General features: G+C 39.4%; 1 protein-coding gene across 18 annotated transcripts in view; it reads left to right on the top strand.

The window, feature by feature from the left end:
- Positions 1-7,112: 7,112 nt before the first annotated feature.
- Positions 7,113-24,195, top strand: part of afdna (afadin, adherens junction formation factor a) — a 118,829-nt gene continuing 101,746 nt past the window's right edge. For all 18 annotated transcript variants that reach the window (XM_086264909.1, XM_086264910.1, XM_086264911.1 and 15 more), the window contains exon 1: positions 7,113-7,398. In XM_086264909.1, the coding sequence (XP_086121035.1) occupies positions 7,297-7,398 (102 nt within the window). In that variant the 5' untranslated portion in view covers positions 7,113-7,296. The remainder of the gene's footprint in view (positions 7,399-24,195) is intronic.

The following is a 24,195-nucleotide window of genomic DNA, read 5'->3' on the forward strand; positions in this document are numbered from 1 at the left end:
ATAGCTGCCTCGCAAACTGTCACTTGCAGCAGTAAGCTGCCTAGTTTGGCTGTTAATGAGGCAAAAATTATGCACAGTATGTTCTGAAAATGGAGCCTCCTATAACTAAAAATAGTTTTTTACTAAGAGGCTGATCTCAGTTACTGTCATCCCCAACAGGTTGACTGTGGTCAATTGGTAAAGTCTCAATTTTTACTTTAAGAAATATCCAGGTGCTTAAGGATGTTTGTGCAATGATAAAAGTGCAGGGGAAAGTTTGGGTAGTTAGACTATCGTTAACCTAATTTTAAATGTTTTCAAGCCTTGGTTAAGAGATATATATAAAACATGTTTCAGTGGAGTTAACAGGAGCCTATCTAATAATTCTCTGTGTTCTGTAGAGCTCTTTTTGAGCTTCTTGTAAAACTGTAGTAAAAACAGAATTAAAAAAACAACAAAAAAAACAAACAACAACAATAACAGAAGCAAGAAGTGCCTGTTTTATGTACTGAGATCACAATTTATTTTCCTGCCTCAGTTTAATCTTTTTAGTGTTGTAATTTATTCAATGTAGTTTACACTTTTATGTGAAAAATATAAACTTGAATGTTTTTATTCATGTATTTATTGTATTTAATGTATTTATTCATGCTTGTCAGAAAACGATAAAATTTGTAATATCTGTGCACACAGGTACAAGGCACCTTCCAGGAATGGTGATATGATTTTCCAAAAAATTGATTGGTCTTTAAGAGGTGGTTTCCTACTCGTTGATCTCTTATCTTGCACATAATCTGCACCGAAGCAGAATTTATGCAGTGATAGTACACCTGACTCCTTCCACATAAAGAGTGTTAGCAGCAGGAAGGCGCTGGTGATCAATTAATTAATCATCAGCTAGTGCGAGCACCACTATAAAAGCCAAAGTTTGGGTAGCATGCAGGTCTGTAGCATTTAGCCATGTGTTAATACAATGTCATAATCTACCTTGAAGCAGACTGGGTATAAACCCAGACTCTGCAGGCCTCATTAAAGAAAAAAATTAAGATGTCGCAATGAGCCATTTAAAGTCCAGCTCTTAACCTGATTGAAACTTCAATGAACTGAAGGAATGAAATAAAGAAGATTGGGCCAAATTCATTCAAAATGATGTGCAAGACTGATAAAATTATAGAGACAATGAAATGATTGCTTCAAGTTATTGCTGCAGAAGGTGGCTCTACAAGCTCTGAATCATGTGGTGTGATTAATTTTAAACACTCTACTGTAAAATACCCTGATAAGACCGAAAACCCAGGATTAAATCTGAAGTTCCCACTTCATACAGGTCTCAGGTGTCTCTTCCCTCATTGGTTTGTTCCCCAACCGGATCTTTGTATTTATTTAGCTCTTGCTGTGGATGTTTTCTAGTCCGATGGCTTTCCTGCCATATACCAAAGAAACGCTGAATGTTCCAAAATAAATTTCTCCATTACCTTGGATGCACAGTCTCTGCATGTTGTAGTTATTATATGGCTTTGTGATGATTATTTTACTATCAACCATCATCATCAACTAGACACACAGGTTTCTTGTATCGTTGAGGCGAGGTGCTACATAAAGCACCCCATGGCTGTTATGTAAACGGAAGTTTGAAGGATGGCATTTTCATGACGTGGAGTCTTTGTACACACTGGAATACAAAGACATGGATTAATACAGTGGCACAGATTTCCATGCTTTCATTTCATTGCGGTCATTTGTTCACACCTTTAAAATCATACAATGCTCCTCCCGCCTCTCCATGTATCCTGCGCGGCCACATTTCTCACCGCAGCAGATGTTTCCTGTTGCGCTGTGTGAGAGAAATTCATGTTTCTCTTGGAATATGAGCAACAGATGGTGAGAAAAGAGCAGGAAAGAAAGAAAAGGTGTGTTAGTAGATAACACACTGAATCGTGCCACTGTGCAGAGAGAGGTGCATTTTTGAGGCGCTTGCCTGATCATGAGTCTTTGTTCCTCTCATAGAAAAGGATAACACAAAGTGAGATGAGTTTTAGGGAGGTTGTCCTGTTAATTGTTAGCATCTTGTATCACAGTGCACCTATGATAAATTAAAAACAAACAAACAAAAAAAACAACCCAAATTTGAGCTTTTATTGATGTTCTTTATACCTTACCAGCTTCTTAATACGTAACATAATTGAATTAAATGAATTGCAAGCATGAGGGAGAATAACTGTGACTATCTATGAACATAGTCAAACACTGCAGCTATTTGTGCAAATCTTTAACCCTCAATAACAGCCCCTGCTTTAGTTCATCTTCAGGGCTAGTTTAGATTTCAGAGGTGTTTTCAAGAAGGAAAGCTGTTATTACACTTAATTGCGAACCTTCTTTCTCCTCGTGTCTGCTTCTGTTTGAGCACTTATCACATCAAAGTTTTCCTTTCTTATCCTTTAACAACGTGTCTGCTGATTAATATCTATTTTTGCTTAACTTAAGCTCTCTTTGCTCTAAAGTACTCTCACTTCCATTACAAATCAGTGGGATAAAGATTATGTCAAAGTTGCTGGATGTTACTGAAAGGTTTGATAAAGTCACATTTCTCACATTGTTTTAGAGATTAAGAGCTAGTGAGTCATGACAGTGTGCAGGTGTTTGATTTCAAACTGCAGGAGAGGCGCTCTCGGTCATACTCGACTGTCTGAAAAAGTTTTATAAAAGATTTCTCTATTCCTCGACCTGGTTTGTCTTTTTGGGGTTTTCTGGAAAAAGCTTTCAGTGTCTCTGTTCCATCTTTATCAATCTGTTTTTATTATCTGGTACATCCATTATTCATTAACCCCACCTCAAATCTGTTTATGTCTTTCTGCAATGACCTCACTTAACCCAACAGTAGTTTTAATAAAAGTATAGATATGGTGATTAAAAATACCTCCATCCACTGCGATGGTAATAAATTCAATACCCTTCAGGTGACACTGCACACATGCACACGCACACACACACACACACACACACAATACATTGAAAGGAGTGGTATGAGATTGAGAGGCGCTCTCGGTCATGAACAATAAAATACAAGAGGTCAGGTCTCACTTGACTCCCTCAGCTGTCTGACATAAATAAAGTTTCAGTGACAAGTCTCTTCTACCTCTTTTCCACAGATGTGGTGCTTATGCAGAGCCAGTTCTGCCGGGGTCCCTTTGAGAATCAACTCACATTGTTATGAGTCATTACGAACTGCGAGTTGGGGCGATTTCACTGGGAATAAAATCATTGCTGCATCTGTGAATCATCTATGTACTTTTTGCAATAGCCTCTCCTGGATGATGTCTCCAACTGTGGGACAAGATACTCTGTAGTTCTGTAGTGTCTGTTTTTGGAGGGAAAGACATGGATCACAGATGGAAAGCTTGTGAGTTTGTGAAGTTCAGTTTTGAAGCATCAGCTTTAACCATTGCCCTCTTGTTTCTTTTTAGACCAAACACCACGAATGAGGAGTGGTCACTCACAAAGCAGACACACCCTAAACCATACCCTGCTTCATCATCGAGATTATTCCTAATAGCATGATGCTACATTATATATCATAATATATTATAATATTTTAAAAATTCATGCTAACTATTAGAGAGTGTCAAGTTAATCGTTTATATGTCCTCGTGAAATTCTTGCAGCCATACCAGCAGATCTCTAAGGCTGTACAGTGCCTGATGTTAATGCTAAAAACGCTAACCATTTTGAATTCTTTAACATACTTTTCTGAGCATTTTTGCCCTTATTTGATATGATAGTAAATATTTTTTTAGACAGGAAAGACACACATCAAAGGGTCCTGGATCAGAACTGAACACAGGTGACACACAGTCACCTGATCAACTAGGTGAACTTCCTGGTCGAGTAGGGACTGCAACCTCTTAGGATAACAAATGCTTGCAGAAAATGTTATTGCAATTAATTCAGTAGCTGTTGAGATATGTCAGTGTGGGCCACATAAGTAGATCAGCATACAGCTGGACTCCAACTGCAGCATAAAGACATGTCGACATGTTGTTATGTTCATTGAAATAAACAGTTTTTCGTTCTGCAAATTTCCAATCAAACAAACCACCCTGGCTCACCTCGCTGCTTCCTGTTTGGGAGCTTCCTCATTGCTTTCTTTCATGTAGACTTCCTTGTAATGTATTGTACATCATTTTTGTGTGCTGAGCTGTTCCTCGAGGCATCCTCTCTCAAATGTTTGCTCGCTTTGTTAGCTCTGTTTTGTCTTAAGTCTTTGTTATGTTAACTTTTCTTGAACTGAGAGATAATCTGCACTTAAATGTTTCTGTAAGTAAGATAAGCATTAGGTTATTATACTTGATTTAAATAAATAACAGATTATAAATAAATAACAGAGGGTTGTCACAGCGGGAGACAAAATAATTGATAAGAATTAGAGGTCAGCGAGGGCAGTGAACCTGTATCATGTGATTCTCATCTGCAAATGTGAGAAATGCAAAGCAGAGCCGGGACAAAACAAATGATCTCATTTGCTGTTTATTAGAAGAACTGACTCTTCCAGTTACTGGAGTAGACCTGTGAATAGAATAGAATAGAATAGAATAGAATCACCCATAATTGTTATTGTGTGTGTACAACGAAATTATGGTAACACGTGAACTTGAAGCAGCAGAAGCCATGTAGGTCAGCTTTTTAAATCAGTGAAACTTCTGTCTGTTACCTGTGTGTGTGTGTGTGTGTGTGTGTGTGTGTGTGTGTGTGTGTGTGTGTGTGTGTGTGTGTGTGTGTGTGTGTGTGTGTGTGTGGTGACTGATGCTGTGATAACATCACAGATACAGGAAGTAGCAAGGCTATCTGGTAAAGTTGGTTTCCTGTTGTGGTTTCTCACTTCTGCTGCTGATGTCAAATGAGTTCCCAAAGAATTCACATCTTGTCACATCACATAAAGAAGAAGAGAAGGGGCTCAATAGCAAGTCAAATACCTGCATACACACCCACTTTAGCATATGCATATTAGAGAGGTGTACTTAAGATGCCTACCTATTGCTCTTGGAGTAGCTTTCCATGAGTTACACCTCAAAATAATCTGTATTTATTTTATACTGGTCACAGTTCAAAACAAGCTGTTTTGCCTCCTCTCTCTTCAAGACAACCTTTTGCTACCTGTCACAAACAGAATTTCAAGAATAAAATTGAAATACTATTTCGAGAAAAAAGAAAGTATGGAGATTACAGTTGTCATTTCAAGCCAAACAACTGCCACGGCTCCTTTACCCTCTACACTCTATGTAGATGAGTTACTGAAATTGTACTTGAGAATCAGTTTTAGGGAAATTATTTCTGTTTTAGTAAATAACCACAGTTTCATGGTAAGTGTAAGGACACCGAAAAGGAAAAAGCACACAAAATTTGAAGAGTTGGCTGGATCAGTACAAAATGAAATGGCTGGCAATGAACAGATCCAAGGATTCATCACATAACATCAAACCTTGATCAGACTGATTTTCAGACTACAGTACAGGAATATAAGAAGTCTAAAGTAAGTGTGGCTTTTTGTAACAGTCAGGCCAAAAAAGTGGGTTGGAAAATAGTCATTTTAATGTTTAATTGTTTAATTTGATTACTTTTATATAAACTATAATGTAAAAGTGCAGTATTCAGTATTTAGTTTATTTGTTGATGTTTACATTTTTATGCAATCTCTCATGTAGCTAAAGTTAGATCAGCTGTTCTGATAAAATCCTTACTCATTACTTACATATGATCTCAATGCTTCACTCATCCATTATACAGTAACACCCAGAAATTCTGGCACGGTGACTAATGTGTTTATAAGAAGCCCGGGCTACTGTTCTGCACCCTGTCTGGGAGAAGAGGTGGGCGGCCCACATGACTAACTGCCCTGCTGTATCACAGCTATTTTTATAGATGAGATCATTACATTTCACATGTATCTGCTGACCTTTCAGAGTCACTCACAGCCATGTGTTAATAGATGGAGCGCAGCGCCACATCATTACCCCCAACAAACAGAATAGAAACACACACACACACAGGAAATGAGTGTGATTATGAAGAGTGGGTCCACAGGAAGGAAAAAGCTACTGCAGTGAAACAGGTTATCACGAATGTAGAACCGCACACAATGGCTCATCCATCCCATACATAGATAAGATGCTCTCTCTGATTGTGTGCGTAAAACTGGAATTTTATCCTCTTAACATAAACCAGGTCACTGGTGGGTAACATGCTAAGAAGATGATACCTCTAAAATCAAGTTTCTTGCATGCACTTTACTCTTTTGCTTCCATTTGAGCATGCAAATTAGGTGAAAATTTTATATTCGAGGGTAGATGTAAAGCTAAATAGATTAGCAGACCTTTTGGATGTTAAGGTAATAATTTAAAATATTAATGGTTAATAATTAGAAGATATTTTCAATTAGTTTTATTAATAAAGAAAAATTCTGGTGCACTTTCACAGTGCTTCCAACAAGTAACAAAAAAGAATCTTACATTTACAACCAAATGCTAAATGGACTGTTTTGTACTTTAACCGAGCATTTTTAATACTACAGTCTATATTCACACAGCAATTTTCAGTTTTTTCATATGGACTGGATTAGCTGACCTTGAGATGAGCTAGCTCTGCCTCCTGAATTAAATTTAAAAAAAAATTCTGTGTGCTACTTGAAATGTATTGTGTTTAATGTATTGGATTATTACAATTATTTAAAAAGATTAATTATAATTTTTCTACTGTATTCAAATCTTTTTGCATCTCTAAGTTTTTAGGTTTATTCCTCTTCTGCACAAGTGTTTGTTTACTTTTTTCAAAGTGCAAACAAACAACAAGATAAGTAGTGGGATTTCACTGTCTGAATTGTAGATATTATATATTTACAGTGTAAATAAATCGCTCAGGGGTTTAAGGGCGTGTGTGTGTGTCTGTGTTGGGGTCTTAATGAAAAGATAATGAGTTAATCCTGCTGACCACCATAAGCGGACTACTTCTTTTGAGACTGCACATTTAAGAAAAGCAGCGTCATCGATCAATTGTGTCGGTTCTGAAACAGTTAATAGTTTGCGCGTTCACAAACGCAAACACACACATACACATAGACCGGGGGCGCGCAGAAGCTCACCGGGAACGCGAAGCAGGAGCAGATCAGAGAGCAGGTCGGTCGGTGAGCGGAGAGACGCACGAAGTCCTGGCGATAAAGCAGCAGACCTGAACCTTTGGTTTGTGAGGCGGCTTTTTCTTCTCCTGTGGACTACCGTTACGGGAAGTTTTATTCAACAGTGCGGACCTACGGAAAGGCTGTCCACCATGTCGGGGAGCAGGGAGGAGGAGAGGAGGAAACTGGCCGACATCATCAACCACTGGAACGCCAACCGGCTCGACCTGTTCGAGATCAGCCGGCCCACAGAGGTAGGAGCTCAGCCAGGAGTGGCAGGAGAGGCCGCGGACACGCGGGCCCTCTCCTGGGGGAGGGGGGCCCTGTAAACCTACCCCCGGCTGACCCTTGGGTTGAAAATGTTGAAAGCCAAGCAGTATTGGGCAGCGTGGTTTTCTTGGGTGACTCGGTGGCAAGTCCCCGTACGTGCTGCGAGAGAATGAATGCCAAACTCCATTGAAAAATGTCAGGATTTGCCAGATAGTAGGCTAAACACATTGTTCAAGATGGTGCCTATAAATTTAATTAAATCTTTGAGCCCTCACGGCAACCCAGGCAAACTATTTAACAGTCCATGGCTGAGCATCGTGTATAGGTAAACCTGCCTCTATCGCTTTCTTTTAAAAGAAACTGTTCACACTTGCGTAGCTATTACCGCCCACAGCTGTGTATTTGGGAAGTGGCAGGAATAATTTTGAAAGTTGGCAAATCACAGAAGCTCTTAAGATTATGTGTGCGATAAATATGCCGAATTTGGCGCGAATGTGAGTAGAATATTATCTACCTTGAGGTTTATTCTTGCTTCTGTGGATGCGTGCGATAAGTAGGTAAAGATGTAATTTCCAGATTTCTGAATGGGATTTGGTGCGTTATCTTGCGAACGTAACGTTAACTGGGCTAGCTAGCTAGTTAGTTAGCAAGCACTTTACCTGTAGAGAAAACATAAGCTGTGGTACTATTAAACAGAATAACCCCCCCCCCCCCCTTATTGGTGATTTATGCATTACATATTTGCGCTTTTTAAATGAGGGGGCAAAGTTGTGATATAGCCGGCGTGTACAGTGCATGCAGCGCACTCGCTGCACTGCCTGCAATGGCTGACAAACCCAGTAACACGGTCAGGTTGCTAGATACGTTAGGCATATAGATAAAAGCTTAAAGTATTAGCTACAAGCAGGGTGTGGATGCTTAGCTGGGCACTCAGATACTGCTAGCCCACCACCCACAGGACAGCCCCTCTCCTGTACGTCTGTCGATCTGTCTGTGCAACACACTGACTATGTCATGTCGTCCTGCATTGTCCTCACACACGAGCTAGCTTGGTACGAGCTGCTTGTTTGACCAGCAATAATTTGACCCTACAACACGGCGGAGCAGCAGTGCTGTAATTAAACCGCCCGTCTGGACTCAGGTTGTGGCTGTTTACTAATGACATGACGGGATAAGAAACGCCTCCTTGCCGAACAGTAGCAAGGGCTTGGCGATGTCTCTAGTCCTTACTAAGTCCAGTGTCCAGCAAACCAGGGGCGTTTCCAGGATTTTTGAAATGTGGTGGCTCACAGGACGTCAGCATGATTGATGAGAGTTGCAATAACGTTGCCAATTCAACGCAACCAAGAAAACTGGTGATGCTGTTTAGCCTAGCAGCTAACAACATAACATAACATCTACACTGGCTAAAGCCCAGACAAATGTGGAGTTAAACAAGATTCCTGCATTTTCTGTCTGCACCACTGAGACCAAAGCAAGACCATTGATGACAAGATAAAACAAATAAAATAGTTCTAATTTAATCTGAATTTCATTCTGCAGGTGCCGGCACTCAAGGTAGGTTTGAGTGACTGGACCTGATGAAATGCACTGTTTTAGAATAGAGGTAAATGCATTACAGACTCCACACTTAGCTTAATACTATTTATTTTATTTATTAATTAATTTTTTTAGGATTGAAGGGCTGGACCAAAATGATTTACAGTGAAATTCTGGCCCTCATATTTTGCCCAAATCTAATCTAGTCCATTTTCTTAGATATTTACCATCAAAATATACAAATAGTTCAACTACAACTGCCTAATGAGAAAGAACCTTCAGTCATAAACACATTATTGGATCATAATTATTGATTCAAGAGTGTGTGCATATCACTTTTAATGCTGCTAGTAGAGATGATTTTCATTATTTATATAATACTAGATGGCTTAATAGTGCTCTAGCAAAATAGCATTGGTAGAGGGATGCCTGGTGCCACCCTGTGCCCCCCTCAGGACACGTCCTTGCATCCAATCCTGCCTGTGACTGGTGCATTTTGTGGTTAAGTAGTTTTAATTTAAATCTATGACTGTGATTGTGTCAGCTGCTGTGTTTTTAGGCGAGCTGCCCACCCCCCACCTCTTTCTTGGATAAGGGTGTAGGGGGGCCACAGGGTCCCCTCTCTTCTCCTCTTGAGCCGATTACCAGGATTGAAGCTGGCCAGCCATTGGCCAGTGTTGCATACTACACAGCACACACGCGCAGACAAATACACAACCCCTCGTCTGTGTAAGGAATCATTAACTCTGCATGTCCAGAAGTTTCCCAGACTGTAATTCTTTCACTATACTGGGGTTTCAGCTCACAAGCGTCACAGTGTAGTCCAGCAGAGCATAACTCAATGTAAGGAGATGCATGGCCTTCCTTCACCACGCCACACCCCACCCATATGTCAGGTGGTGGAGCGCCCAAGCTGCACAAGTGTCCTCCAAATAGGCTAGACCACTCCAGAGTGAAGCTGTGCTATAGATAAAACTTGACACTGTTATCCTTAAATAAAGCTTCCCACCCCCCAGTAGAAAAACAGAATATCTGGTAATTGTTATAAACGTTTAATTTCAGAGCAAGCTGCCACTGAGAGCAGTGAGATCATTTGTGTGATTAGATTAGGCACGGCTGGCTGATTAGTCTGGAGCAAAGGTTCTCAAACTTCTTAATCTTTCAAACCCAAAATGAATAGGTCCTGCTGCGGGACTTATGGTGAGGCTCATTATAACATAACAGGTACCCATGTCACGTTGGGGACTCGCAGTGGGAAGAGATGTGGGGACTTATTTCTGCAGACTGAATAAACACTGGGCTTGGATGGTGTGGCACAATAGTCATGTAGTGTTGAGATGCAGGCATGCATCTCAACACTACATGACTCCACTCCACCCACTGGAGATGTGGAGGTTTAGTGACTTCTAATCCTTCTAGGTTTTGGTGGGACATGTGAATGTGTGGCACATTAGCCTTCCTAAAGTGTTTAGCTTTCATGATTCTCTGAAACTCTGCACCAGAGTTATTCAAGAAAAGCACCCAAACCTATCAAAAGTTCCCATCTCAGAATCGGCTTATTGTTTTTGTGCAATATTTAATGAAGCCATTGATGATTTAACTTTCATACTCTAAAATTGTCCAAGGAACAGGCTCTCAAGTACATAGACATAGGCCAGAGTTTGATACTTTTCAATTTGCCTTATTTTTATGATCCTTCATAAGTACATGAACTTTTGTGAGTTGAAAAAGCACATTTTACCTGGTTTAAAAACGGAAACCTGCACCAACTAAAGAATTTAATTGTTTTGACACCAGGCTCATCTTCTACCTGTGTTTTCTATTATGTCTTATTTAATACTCCTGAATTTAGATTATGGATGTAAAGTGGAGAATAAACATTGGTGTTCCCATGTCTCATATCATAGTTAGAGCATATCACATTTATCAAGTAAGTTTAGCTCCTGTAGTACAGCTCAAAGCAAATATGTGGCTGAGGATACTCCATGTGTAGTCGTGATCTAGTGACCATGCAGACCATAGGATTAAGTGAGGTTTACACTTGGTTGTGGACAGTGACAGAAACAGAGGATGAGTAATGATTATTGTTATATTTCTTTAAAGACCGCTCGAGGTCTGCTTGAAGTCCGCACAGTCTCGTGCTAACAGCCTGGTGACGACATTTCCATCACTTGGGCACAAATGCAGTATAATAGATGGATGCAGCCTTTTCCGTGAGGGACGGCATTTCATTTCCTCTAACAAATTCCTGAAGCCCTACATATTAATCTGTCTAATATCCATGGAAACAAACTGGTTTTGCCTGAGCTTTAAGAGCACTTTCTTCGATTTCAGTTGTATAGTTGTAGCCTAAGGGTCTAAGCCTCAGTATCTTTTAAAAAAATCTTTATTTTATGTGTTGACAAAAGTGACTGTGTTTAAGTATCATATTACTCTGTGGTTCCCGTTGGCTGTTTTTTTTTTTTTTTTTACATACATATAAAATACCATCTTAAGAAACTAAAAAGAACTAAAAAGGCTCTTAAAGAACCTTAAAATGTTACGAATTTTTACAGTTTTACTTGTTTAGTTGATGTTTGTCCAGTATTTGTTGTTCAGCAAATTAGCAAGCAATGGCAATTTAAAAAAAAAAAAAAAAATTGGGTTCCACAGATTGACATCAGATTAAATCCCACGCCACGGTGCTGGTTGGCTAATTGTTAGTCCTCACACCGTGCTCAGTGAACTGATGTAAGTTTTAATCGAGGAACTGCTGTTTCACATCTCAATGCCAGATCAATCAGTCAGCTTGATGGAGTGGATCAATTTAAATGGGACAAACCCAGCCAACCATAAGACATGATTCACATCTTTTTATAATCTTTAAATTGATGAGATAGAAATTTTTATCGTAGGATAAATATCTTCCCTATGTGGCAACAAGCAGACCGAAAACATGGTAGCAAAATACCCCCCCAGAGCATTACAGACTTGGTGAGGTCAAGGTAGGGCTGTTTGATATAACGATATATATATATATATATATATGGGATGACGATATAGAAACGTCTATCATTTCATTTTATGCTATCGTTTGTTTCATGGTGTCGCAAAATAAACTGTTTACGGCAATATTCTTTTCAGCGTTTTGATGGTCACTGTGGTGGCTATATTAATTTCTTAAAGTTCTCTCTTTCTCTTATATTTAATATAACCACACTACGGACGGACAAGCTCCTGTTTTTATGCGTTGTTGTTAGGAACAACGACGGTAAAACCATCGCGTGCCCGCTTGTTTATTTTCCACATAAACCTTTCACAATAAAGCTTAAGATCCTGTTGAGACTTTTCAAAATAAACTGAATCACGTGAAAGAGGATGCAGAGTGTTTACGGATGAGAAGCAAAAAAGAGCCGTCAGGTGCTAAAAAATAAACCTTAGACTCAAACATTAGAACAGGTTTTTTTTTGTGTGATAAATACTCACAAAGAAAACGGTGGCCGTTACAACTTATGTCTAAAAATGTATAGTTTCATGCATTGGTTAAAACACTCGACTCCAGGTACACGACGCTCAGCTGGATACACTTCACACAAGTCGAGCTGCCCGAGAGTCACAGAATTTACAGAAAATGTTACATTTTTGTGATTTATATCATTATTGGGACGATAGATGTCTTATATCGGGATATGAGATTTTGGTCATATCGCACAGCCCTAGGCTTCACTTATTTCCTTCAATTTGTCACTGTCTACTCAAATTTCTTCAGTCAGCTCAAATGGTGTCTGTTCAGAAATGTGGCATTCAATAACTTGCTACATGCAACCTCAAAATAATGGTATGTGTCATCTTTGAAAAGAAGCACCCTTTTTTTTTTTTTTGAGTATGCAGCATCAGGAAGACTCCTCTAATAGTTTGGATGTTGACAGCTTTGCAGCTTCTTGTGCTTGGAAATGCTGCTCATCAGGGAAAAAAAGCTGCTGACAAGATTGTCCTGAATATGAGTTCTGGAGAAAAAACAAAGACTGTACAGCAAGTTTGATGTGCAGGAAGTAAGAAAAAAATAAGTTTTGAATGAATTTTGGGACCAGTTTACACAACCCAGACTTGAGGCCACCGGTTATGTCAGACCCTGTCCAACATGATGTGCTTGAAACTGAATGCAGGTTTTGTTAAATCTGGGTCCAGTCTCTCCCCCCCCCCCCCCCCCCCCCCCCTCATATAAATGTAAACATTCTGCTACATGCCATAAAGTTGAGCCATAAATAAAGGCAGACTGACAAACATTTTACAGGACAAGCAGACCATGCTGGATAAATAATAGAGAATAAATGATGCATATCGTCTTTACAAATGCACTCTCCGGCAGTGGGTTTCATGAGGGTATTGACAGTGCAGTAATTAGCAGGTAGTGCTCTTTAAGCCTGTAATTACGTGTTACATTGCCATCATTCAGACAGGAGTGATCTTTATTATGCTGACATTTCCCTCTGCTTCCTGTATAAGTGTGATTTTCCTCAATCATGTAAATCAGATTATCAGGAAACTCTTATTTATGCAAGGCAGAGTTGGCTACATTAAACAGTACCTTTGTATCTGTGGGATGGTGATAAGGTTTTACAGTTCCTCCTCTTGCCCTGAATGCTGACCCAAGACCTTTTTTTTTTTTTTTTTTTTTTTTTTTTTTTTTTTCTCCTTCCCCCTGAGCAACTCAAGAGAAGCTTATGGTTTAAAAATGGGAACGGCAGCATTTTTTTGTCCACTCAGTTCTCCACTGATCCTGCGTGGAACAAGATGTTCTGCCCCAAACATCAATTATGCTGAACAGTGACCCTAAAAGCCTCAGAAAGTTGTCAAGTATTAGAGTCAAAGTTGTACAGTTGTGTTTTGTTTTTTTTGTCCCATAGTACAGCAGCTTAAAAGACAAATCTATTGTTAGATCTCTATGATTGGATCTAAATTTAAGACATTTAACAGACATAAATGCCTTAAATAGACTTTAGGGCTTCTAAAGTTGAGGCAGAGATGGAAATTAAAGCAAATGTTACATCACAATACATACTTTTACTTTCAGTTTAAGAATTTAATTTAACCCACAGGCACTGTCCTCACAGAAGAGAACATAGTTAATACACTATGACAGATGTTTTTTTTTTACTTTATATGTACTTTGGTAAACAGAGCAGAAAATCTTCTCTTTAAATGCACACTTTTCTTTACCTTGCACTGCTCACATGTACTATAGGAGCTTCTGCTTGTCAGATATGTGCTCTTTGGCTTTTGTTTGTTTGTGGTTTACTAACTGCTGAAATGAATCTTTTGAATCCTAAAGTGTTCCCAGTTTGTCTTTGTGAAAGCTGCGTGATGTAAATGTGTTAGCTGCTGCTGTTGCATGGCAAAGTAAACACAGAACTACACAGAACTGCATTGACTTGATTGTCCTGTTTTTACCTATCCTATCTAGCTTTTTGAGCCAGGATGATGTCTGACCCAGGGACCTGTGTGTCATTAGAGAACACCAGGCTTATAATATAAATTCCCTAACTTAGTGGTTGTAGCTTTTGCCCCCGCCCCCCCCCCCCCCCCCCCCCCAAAAAAAAAAAAAAAAAGACTGAAGTGACTACTAAGGCTGAATTTAAGGAAAATTAAAGAGAAAGGGTTTCAGTTTGAGCACCACAGGAGAGTAAATTGGAAATCTGCATGAATAAAAATGGATTTTAATTATTACTTTATCTCAGTTATGTAATGCACAGCTGAATGGGATGATGGTATGTCACAGCATATTAAGACACTGGTCTGGCCGTCACATGGCCTAGCGAGGTGAAAAGCCTGAGAAACGCTTACTTTATCACAACATTCTTTTGGAGAAAATATACAAATAAAAGTATTTATTTGAAGTCTCTATACAGCACAAGAGACTTCTTGTGTGCTCCTGCCGCTCCTTTTTTCTCCTGTCATGTTCTGAACTCCAAAATCAACGATTATTATTCACACCAAATGACTTTTCTGATCACCTTAAGGATTATTTTCCTCCCTGTACTTATCATCATAATTTGAGGTGGAAGGTATTTACTAGCAGGAAGTCGGACTTGTAGCCACTTTGTTTCCTGTGGCACGGGATATGCTGCATGTTGGCAGACTCGCTGTGACATGAGTGGCCACTCCCTCCCTCCCAGCTTTTCCCTGCTGGTGCACAGGAAGCAGGAAACTCTGCAGAAAGGAAGTGAGTGTTTTGTGGAGATAGTGTGTTTCCTGGCCTATGAGGTGGAATGATTTGTTTTCAGAACGGTCAGGTTTCTTTTTTTTCTTCTTCTAACTATTCCCAGATTCTCAATCCTCCAGAGGAGTCATTTCCACCAGTGGTGGCAATTTAGTTGTGAAGAAATATTTCAGTGTGGTTAGATAGTCTATATTATTGGTCATATTTTGTTGTCGTTGTGGTTTATTGAAGTTGCTGGCTGTTAAACTCATCAGTTGCTGTACCTTCTTTCACAGGAGTTTTTATTCTTTTTTTTTTTTTTTTTTTTTTTTTTGTGTGTGCTTTTTTGTATACTTTCAGACCTGATATATGTATACAGATGCTGGCCGTCAGATTTTTTTTTCTATTTAAGTATTTACTCTTTTTTTTTTTTAAAAGGAAACCTATTGACGTTCTTTGTGTTTACATGAAAAGAATTCCAGAAAGCTATGTGTGATTGCATAGGACATATCTGACAAATTGACATAGTCCATCACATTGACGGGACAATCACATTTTGATATAAAGTGGATCAGCTTAGTGATTTGCAACATTGCACCTGAGTACAAGAGCATAAATACCTCTGTATATATATCTGTATTGCATAGGAAATCTTTTACAGATTTAACAGATGTTTTCATCATTAGGCAGACACAGCTCATTGAGGCGACTGTTTTTGTGATTTGAAGCTGTATGATTAAAATTGAACTGAATTGGATTGAAACTGAATTGCAGCATTGCGGCAAAGCATTTATACTTAGTTTTTATTGTGAATAAGAGTACCTCTAGCTAATCCTAGAAAGTCCCGTGACCTGACATTGTAAATGCAGTATTTAAATTTAAGCAAAGTGGCGGAGGTAACCAGGTGGTTTTTGCAGCTGAGCTTTGTAAATAAACAATGCCACTTTCTTGTGTTATGTAACAGCGACTATCTCTTCCTTTTTTGTTTTTAAATTTAAGATACCATAGTCATCAAGAAAAGGCAAGGTCAATAACCTGGAACTATGAAATAATTTCACTTTTACCCTAAAAGTTAAACTTAAATAGTTATGAAAATCTTTGTAGCTATATGATATACTTACTCTAACCCTAAATGTGTTGGCTCTAATTGAAATTGTAGCACTTTACTAAAGGTGTCTGCAGATCTGAGAGACCTGTAGGCAATGTGGATTTAATAACCTTGATTGACAGGCAAGGACGTATGGCTGCTTCTTTTCCATGCTAGGTCCTTCCTAGCACAGTCATGATAAAAGCTGGTGTACACATTGTACATACAATGCTTTTTGTTCCAACAACTCAGCGACAGTTTCTTTTCCTTTCTTTGTTGGAAACATGTTACTGTTGCATTAATAAGTTCCTCATTGCGTTAGATAATTAAATGCCTTTGGACTTTGAGGTCTAGCCCTTTGTTTATGATAATAGAAATTTTTTCTTTTATTTTTTTTAAAATAAATTCGCTGGAATAAGTATTTTGATCTTCTGTGAGATGGCATAGGGTATCCTGGGAAATTAAAATGCTACGGCTTATAAAGGCAGAAAGGACTTAAGAGTTTAGCTGGCTGGTTTCTGACTTTGGCTAAAGGTCAGTGCTGACCGTGGGTGTACCTGCTAAAGTGGCAGCTGGAGATAGTAGAAACACTTTTGGGTAACAGACATGCTGGCCTCAGCCACAATGACAGCAGCATGAGGTCACTCATGCAGAGGCGCTGACCACGGCGTGCATTTATCTCTGTTTGCATTGTTCCTCTGTGTGTTCATTGCCCGTGCCCTCCCCTTTTTCTCTTTCTGTCTCACCCCTCACGTCATGCAGACATTAGCTGGCTGCGTCCCCATGGCAACGCTGTAGCTGTGATGAGCTGCACACTACAGCAGTTTAAAAAAAAAAAAAAAAAAAATAGGAGGCCACACACACAGTTTTCGACAGGCTCCAGTGTTTCCTTTTTTAGAAATAAATGAATAAATTATAATCTGCTAGCCCTGGTTCTTTCTGTCTTGTGTTTTTCCTACAAGCTTGTTGGCCATGTTGCTGTTGAGGTGGTCCTCAAAACCATTCAGCTCCTGCTTCCCCAGAACATCTCATCCTGCAGTCAGATGTACTCACATTCCACATTCTCGGACTGCAGCTAGTCGCGGTAGTTCTTCCTTTGCTTAGGAGGTCATCTGTGAGCTGTAGGGTCATTCTGAACTGGCTCACGTGCCGCTATACCATGCTCACTGAAGCTGCAGAGCTGATCAAGGACTCTCAGCTGCAGTGCAAGACGGTGTAGCTGGAATGATTTATTGCCCTGTTACATGTTTATATCCCTGGCCCAAATATTTACCTTTTGAGAAGAGTGGAAGAGTAGCAAGTAGTGGTTTGACTGTATGGTTTGTATTTTTTTTTCCTAATCAAAGACATTGAAATATAAATGTATAGTTATAAAGCGCATTCTGTTTACTCCTGACAGAAAAATGAAACACTGCAAACTTTTGTAAAAGGTCTGCTCGCTGATTGATTTAAAATTGGTTTCATCCATAAAAAATAAGCCCAGCCCACATAGACTTATAAATGTAATTACATCATTTAAAAATACTAAAGAAACAATCCAATCTGACGTCTTTCTTAAGCTTTAGAAATGTGTCCAGCTAACAAAAAAGGAAAAAAACAGTCACTATTGGCCACCCCAAAACTAGATTTTTTTTAACAGCCACCTCACTAAATATAGATATTCTAAACTCATCATTAACTTCTTTGTCCATTCAGTAATTAACACAACCTACTGTCCTGGATATTTGTAAATCTGTCAGCTTGCAAAAATATTGGTCATAACACTACCACAGTTTCTTCTGGCGTGACTATGCATGTAACTGCAATTGGTCCACATTTTAATAATTGTTTGCATTTTTATAGGCAAAATGTGTTAAACCCCACTTTAAAAAAAGGAAGTCAAGAACCTTCTATAACCTTTGACCCTTTTCCCCATCAGCTGCAACTACAGCCACCTGCACCTTCTTAGCAGGCCTAGATCACTAGCTCTACAGCTGTGTTGTCTGTGTTGCTGTAAATGTCTGCTGAGCTTGTTTTTATCTGGCTGACCAGATGAAGCTGTAAATGTGTAGCATGTCACATTTCATGGTCAGGCTATAGGTGGGTCTGCCTGAGAGTAATCGCACCTCAGCACAGGTTCATTACAAAGTGGGGCAAAAGATCGTGACCATAGGCCTTAACTCTCAGGCTGGACACTTGTGCGGTTTAAACCTTAGTAAGTAACGTTGCCACCTTCTCTCAGTCTGGAGAAATGCTGCGGTGTGCTTTATTCTTCCAGTCTGACAGGATGCAACAGAGTGATGCTGTTCTTTCTTTATTTGGATGCCACAGTTGTTTTTTGTTTTGTTTTTTTTCCTACTGAGTGTGAACTCACAATTATACTCCAGTTGTGTGTCACTTATTCAGAAAGCCAGTGAATCACAATTATGAATTAAAACAATAGTTGGGTCCTCACAAATTTGTACGGGTTGAGGCGTTTCCTGCAGGCAGGTGGATGTTGGACAAACCAAATTCCTGTGTCCATGTGTAGAACCCAGAATGCAAATGTTAGGTTTATCAGATGAACTATGTCACTAAATACTGATTTCCTGTTGCTACTTGATGGTGCCATGGCATTCATAGTTCATGGTGGGATCCTTATCAAACATGACTAGTCTGGGCCGGTTTGGGCAATGTATGGGTGAATTACAAGAACTTTAAATTTCACAGTGCTTTGGACATTCCCTTGAATAAAAACTGACCATGTATGACCAACACTGAAACGGATTTGATTCAGTCTCTAGGAGGATGTTTTTTAAATTCTAATGCTTAGAAATGGCAAAAAAAATTGCATCCAAATTGCTTCTTACATTCAAAATGGTGGTTTTATTGTGGTTTAAAGTATGTGTTAGAGGCTGTTATGTATGTGTACCAAATGTCTTGGATGTTAACTGGTATTCAAGCATGTTCAGGACCTTAAAAATGCACATTGTTTTTGAATAAATAATGATAAACTTAGCAATTCCAGAAATTACAATAGGAAAAAAAAAAAAGAAAGAACACCCCCCCCCCCCCCCCCCCCAAAATAATTACAACAGCATTTCTGCAGGATTTCAGCATCTTATCATCTCCCAGCTGCAAAGCTCACTGCATCATCCTTAATTAATGCATCTGCTCTCAGTGTATTGGCTGCTGTCTATTAAATAGAAGAATGGGGGTCAAGCTGGGCAGCCAGGATATTCATCACCACTGTTTATTCCCAGCTTGTTAGGAAGTCCACTTTAGCCTCCTGTACATTGTTTAAAGGTCTTATTGGGGTCATGGGAGAAATGTATGAATGTATAGCTGATAAATGAAATGGATTGGATACTACTTAGTACCCTGTTACTAGGCAAAATGTGTTCATAGCTCAGGGAAATGCTGAATAATTAATGAAACCACCTATGTTTTTTTTAAAGGTATTTTTACTAAAGCATACAAATCAGTAGGCGAATACCTGCTTGTTACATCTTAATGTCATTAGGCATTCCCTTTTCAATTAGCAAACAGAATGAGGGGTTTTAACAATGGTCCAGATTCTCCTAGGTGTTTTAATAAAGTTTAAAGTTTAGGTAGCCATGAAAGATGACTCATGAGATTTAGGAGAGTTTGAAGTTTGAATGTTTTCAGGTGAGGTTTTGGCATCAGCGACTTGGGTCATGGTAAGCTGTTGGCTTTCCCTTGTAGATCATAAGGACTCAGGTTTATAAGGTTCTCGCTTCATCCCCATCTGCCACCACAGACAACCCCAAAGTGGAGGCTATGGGCTGGCAGGGACCAACAGCAAAATGGGCTTTACTGTCAGAAACACCCACTTGATCTAAAGTCGTGATTATGGTTATTTTGTTACTCATTGCTTGTGTGAACAGTGACGTCGGTGCAGGTCTGTAACCATTTATACTGGCGTTAAACGATAGGTGTCACAACTTTAAAACCCCCTCGACTTCTTATCAGTGCTGCTGCAGGAGGACAAGAAGTCAAAACAGGAAATAAAGAGAACGGAGTTTGCTACATAGTCTTCTTTTCTAGATGTTAAAGCATTTCCCTGTTATTTGACAGTCTCTGTGCTCCTAGAGACACAATTATCATTAAATGGTGGTAAAGAGCGACCAACTCTCGTGTGCCATGTAATCTAAAAAAAATAAAAAAATAAAAAAAAATCCAAAGGCACGACAAGCGTTGTGGCAAACGCCAACAGTTGTCACGTTATTTTTGGTTTACGCTGCCATTCAAGAGGGCATCAGTGGCTAGTACAAGTGTAACTCACAACAACGTGCCCATCTCCACCCATGGAAAGATGGAGTTTCCCATAAAAAGAGGTTTGAAGTTTATTCAAAGCATGTTTGGCAAGTTTATAAATGATTGTTTACCAGAAATGATCATGACTACAACTTTTAACAGTAAAGCAAAGTCTTAACCCTCACACTTTGAAAGGGAACAAAAAGAAGGAAAATCTGATTTTAAAGTTCTAACTTTAAACACAATTCCACCACTAAATTCAAACTGGTTCAAAGACAGACGGACAGACTTGGGGATTTTGCCTTTGGTTTCCTGTGACAGATGACTTCAGCCTCAGTTATTTTGGATGAGCTGTTTTTATTTTTTACATTTTTTTTAAAGTGCAGCCCACAGTCTGCCCCCTTAAATGGAATTTTGAAGAGGCATGAAGAAATGAGGGCTGGGCAAAAAGTTAAAACTTTTACAAGATTTAATCACTTTGATGGTCTGAAACCCTAGAAAGGCCTTTTTTTTCCAGCAGAAACAATCATGCACATCTTTCAGCTGTCCTTTTAGAACAGTAACTGCATGCCTGCATGTGATGCATTTAAAGCACGTCTGTAAACTGTACCTAATAAAAACAAGAAGCACGGCTAATTACAGGTAGTTTTCTTTTTTCAACATGTGCCATCAAGCCTCAGTGATTTGTATTTAGAGAAAAAACGTAAGATGTGTATGACAGTGAAATGAAAAAACTGTAGATACAAATTTATGTATCTTCTGTATGTTCTGTTGCTCCTGAAAACACTTTAACCCTAAAGCAACCAAGTGGTTTTAGGTTGAAAATTACTTGAAATGACAATTAAATTATACAGGAACTCTTTTGTTAAAAGCTATATTTGAGTTTATCAGTTAGTCTTTAGTTTATCTATGGCAGATATTCTGAAATGTTCAAATCTAATTAAATACATTTTTTTTTTTTTATCCTAATCGGCGTCAAGTCTGCTGTGGAAGTAAATCTTGCTACAATAGTTATGGAAAAGAACTGCAGTGTATTCTAATGTGTTGTAGTGATAAGAAGTGGAAAATTACACTGAAGTCAAAACCCACAGTGTTAAAAAACACACACACACTAACACGGTCCTTAATGAAGCGGCACAACTTTTCAAAATCGTATTCCTGTAAAAACTATGAAAAGTTGTAGAAGTAAAGAGACAGCTTCATAGTAGTTAACATTTATGGACCCCATTTGATCACTTGAATCTTAAAGATGCTTCTGCAGACCCACTGTCTTCTCTTTACACGTTAATAATTGATTGTTAGTTTAAGTTCTTTAAGCCTTGGATTAAACTCAGTCTTGTGGAAACCCCGGCTCCACTTTGGAGGCAGTTAATTTTCTGTAATGGGCCGTCGGAATCTGATCAATATGTTAAACTGCTCCCTAAGCACCCCACACATCAGCATGGTCTCTCTCTCCCTCTCTCTCTCTGTGTGCTTGAGCGTCCAACTGGGTGATATGCCACGGGTTTCAGGGCTCCTAGTGGTCATGGAATTCCTGGAATGCAAATGGAGTTTCAAGTGGAGAATTCCATACAGAGAAGGTCAGGTAACTTGATGGATTCTCAGTGGAAAAGTGGGGGAATGTTAGAGATTCCTGTTAATAGCAAGCGAGCGTATTTCATGTGTAGTTTCCAACAGAACTGCAGTACAATCCAGACAGCTCATTCTTCAAGTAAAGGGGGAGAGTTGTGGAAGAGTTATGGAATATGCATTAGGACAGCAGCAGGACATTTGTTGGGAAACACCTGTGGTTCATAATCTCACTCTCTCTTTGCTCTCTCACATTCCTTCGCGGTGATTTGGCCCCTACTTCTTATCTATCTTTTCTCTCTTTCCTCTTGTTCTAAAACAAGCAGTGTATTGTGTGTGCTCAGCAGAGCAGCCCGCCCTCAAAGCTCTGTGTGTGTGTTTGTCCCAGTCAGCCTGTCAGACCATGTTAATCCCCTCAGAGGCCTGGCTCACCTCCTCCCATGCTTTTTTTTCTTCTTCCCCCTCTCCTCCCATCTCCATTGGTTTGTGTTGTCCCCCCCCAGCCTCCGGATATGTTGTCCCACCTGTCAGTCAGCCCCTCGTGCACATCCATGTGGGCCAGTCGCACAGGAGGTAACTCCCCATTGACCTCGCAGGATCAGACAGCAATCACCAATTCAGTCACTCACTGTTTAGAACCGCTTGCGACCAGCTTCCCATGGTGCTTTGCAGCAGATCAATGTCTAATTCGTGGCCCACAAGGAGGGAAAACAAGGAGGAGCAGTGTGTGTGTGTAATCACTGGGAGTAATCAGGAGTAAAACCCATTGTTTGCCACGTGTTGGCAGTTTACTTGTGGTCAGATGGTAGCAGTTATAGTGCAGAAAATAAAACCTGCTTACTTAAAGCAGAAATTAATCAGTCTTGTGCCGTTTCCCCATTTTTCCTCACTGCTACATTAGAGTAGGAGTTTTGTGCTTCTGAAATCTAAAATATCAGCAGTCTGACTTTTTTACAGGATGTGGAAGAATTTAACACAAGATACCCCAGGACAGACTGCTACACAGACAGAAGATTTAAGGGAGTGCAATCCCAATAATTTTATTTATGTTCGTTCGGTAAGTCATAAAAATGTTGGAAAGAAGCTGCAGTACACTTTGCTGTTTACATTTTACATTATATTTACTCATACAAGTTTCACAAAAGAGTCTTTAGTGGTTATGAAGACTCCCTGAAATTATGGCCATGTTTAAAATGAACAGCTACAATTCCAGCATTATTATCAATGAAAGAACATAAGGAAAAAGCATTGAAAGTCCACTTTAACTGCTCTTAGTTGTTTAAATGAAATTAAATGTAATTTACTGTGGTAACACAGGGGTTTTCCTGCCCCATCAATAAGGTGGATCTTGGCCAAAGTCAAAAGAAAATGATTGGCCCTGTAATAAAACCTAAGGTAAGACTTTTGGTTTCTATCTGCTCAAAGGCATTTTTACAGATGGCATTTTTGTTTAAGAGATTTGAAGAAATAAGATGAATAGATTTGTGTCAAATCATGTGAGTTGTTGTCCCCCAAAAGCACAATCTGAGCCAGAAAACTCCACAAAATATACGTATGTGACAGAAAATACAAAGAATTCTTATGGGAAAAACAAGACCTTCTGGAAAATAACATGATTAAAAACACTCGTCTTAATGGGTCTAATGGTCAAAACAGCCGTGGGATAACGGCTGCATTAGGGTGTGATTCTTTTGGATTACTTGAACTTAATTACTAGAACGGACACACAAACATGCACACATCTGTGACGAACATAAGCACACAAGTGAAATTCCACAACTCGTAAAAGCGGGACCACAAAATATTTGGTGCATTTTCTCATTGTGTTGAAATGTTTGCTGGTTTGGCGTCGCCGGTCTGAGAAGTGTCTACATAACAAACTCACGACAGCAGATCTGCTGGTGGCTCGACGGGACATCGCTGGTGATGATGGTTTTACTTCGGTCTGCATGAGCTCTAAGCTTTAAGAAGCTGAGCGTCAGTGACTGGGGTGTGTTCGGTCAAAGTTTTATTAGGGGGAGAAATGCACTGTTAAAGCTGTCTTATTGTCAAGTCAGACTGCAGTTTTTCCATTATTTTGCACAGCTATTCAGTGTCACCTCATTTAATGACATGCAGATTTACTATTATGGTTCAGTCTCATTACTCTCATCAGTTTCAGTTGCCATGGTT

The sequence above is a fragment of the Aulonocara sp. 'chitande type north' Nkhata Bay genome, linkage group LG15 (assembly GCF_057382095.1).
Source record: "Aulonocara sp. 'chitande type north' Nkhata Bay isolate Kocher_YH1m ecotype deep benthic linkage group LG15, A_spYH_male_GT1.1, whole genome shotgun sequence".
Classification (NCBI taxonomy): domain Eukaryota; kingdom Metazoa; phylum Chordata; class Actinopteri; order Cichliformes; family Cichlidae; genus Aulonocara; species Aulonocara sp. 'chitande type north' Nkhata Bay.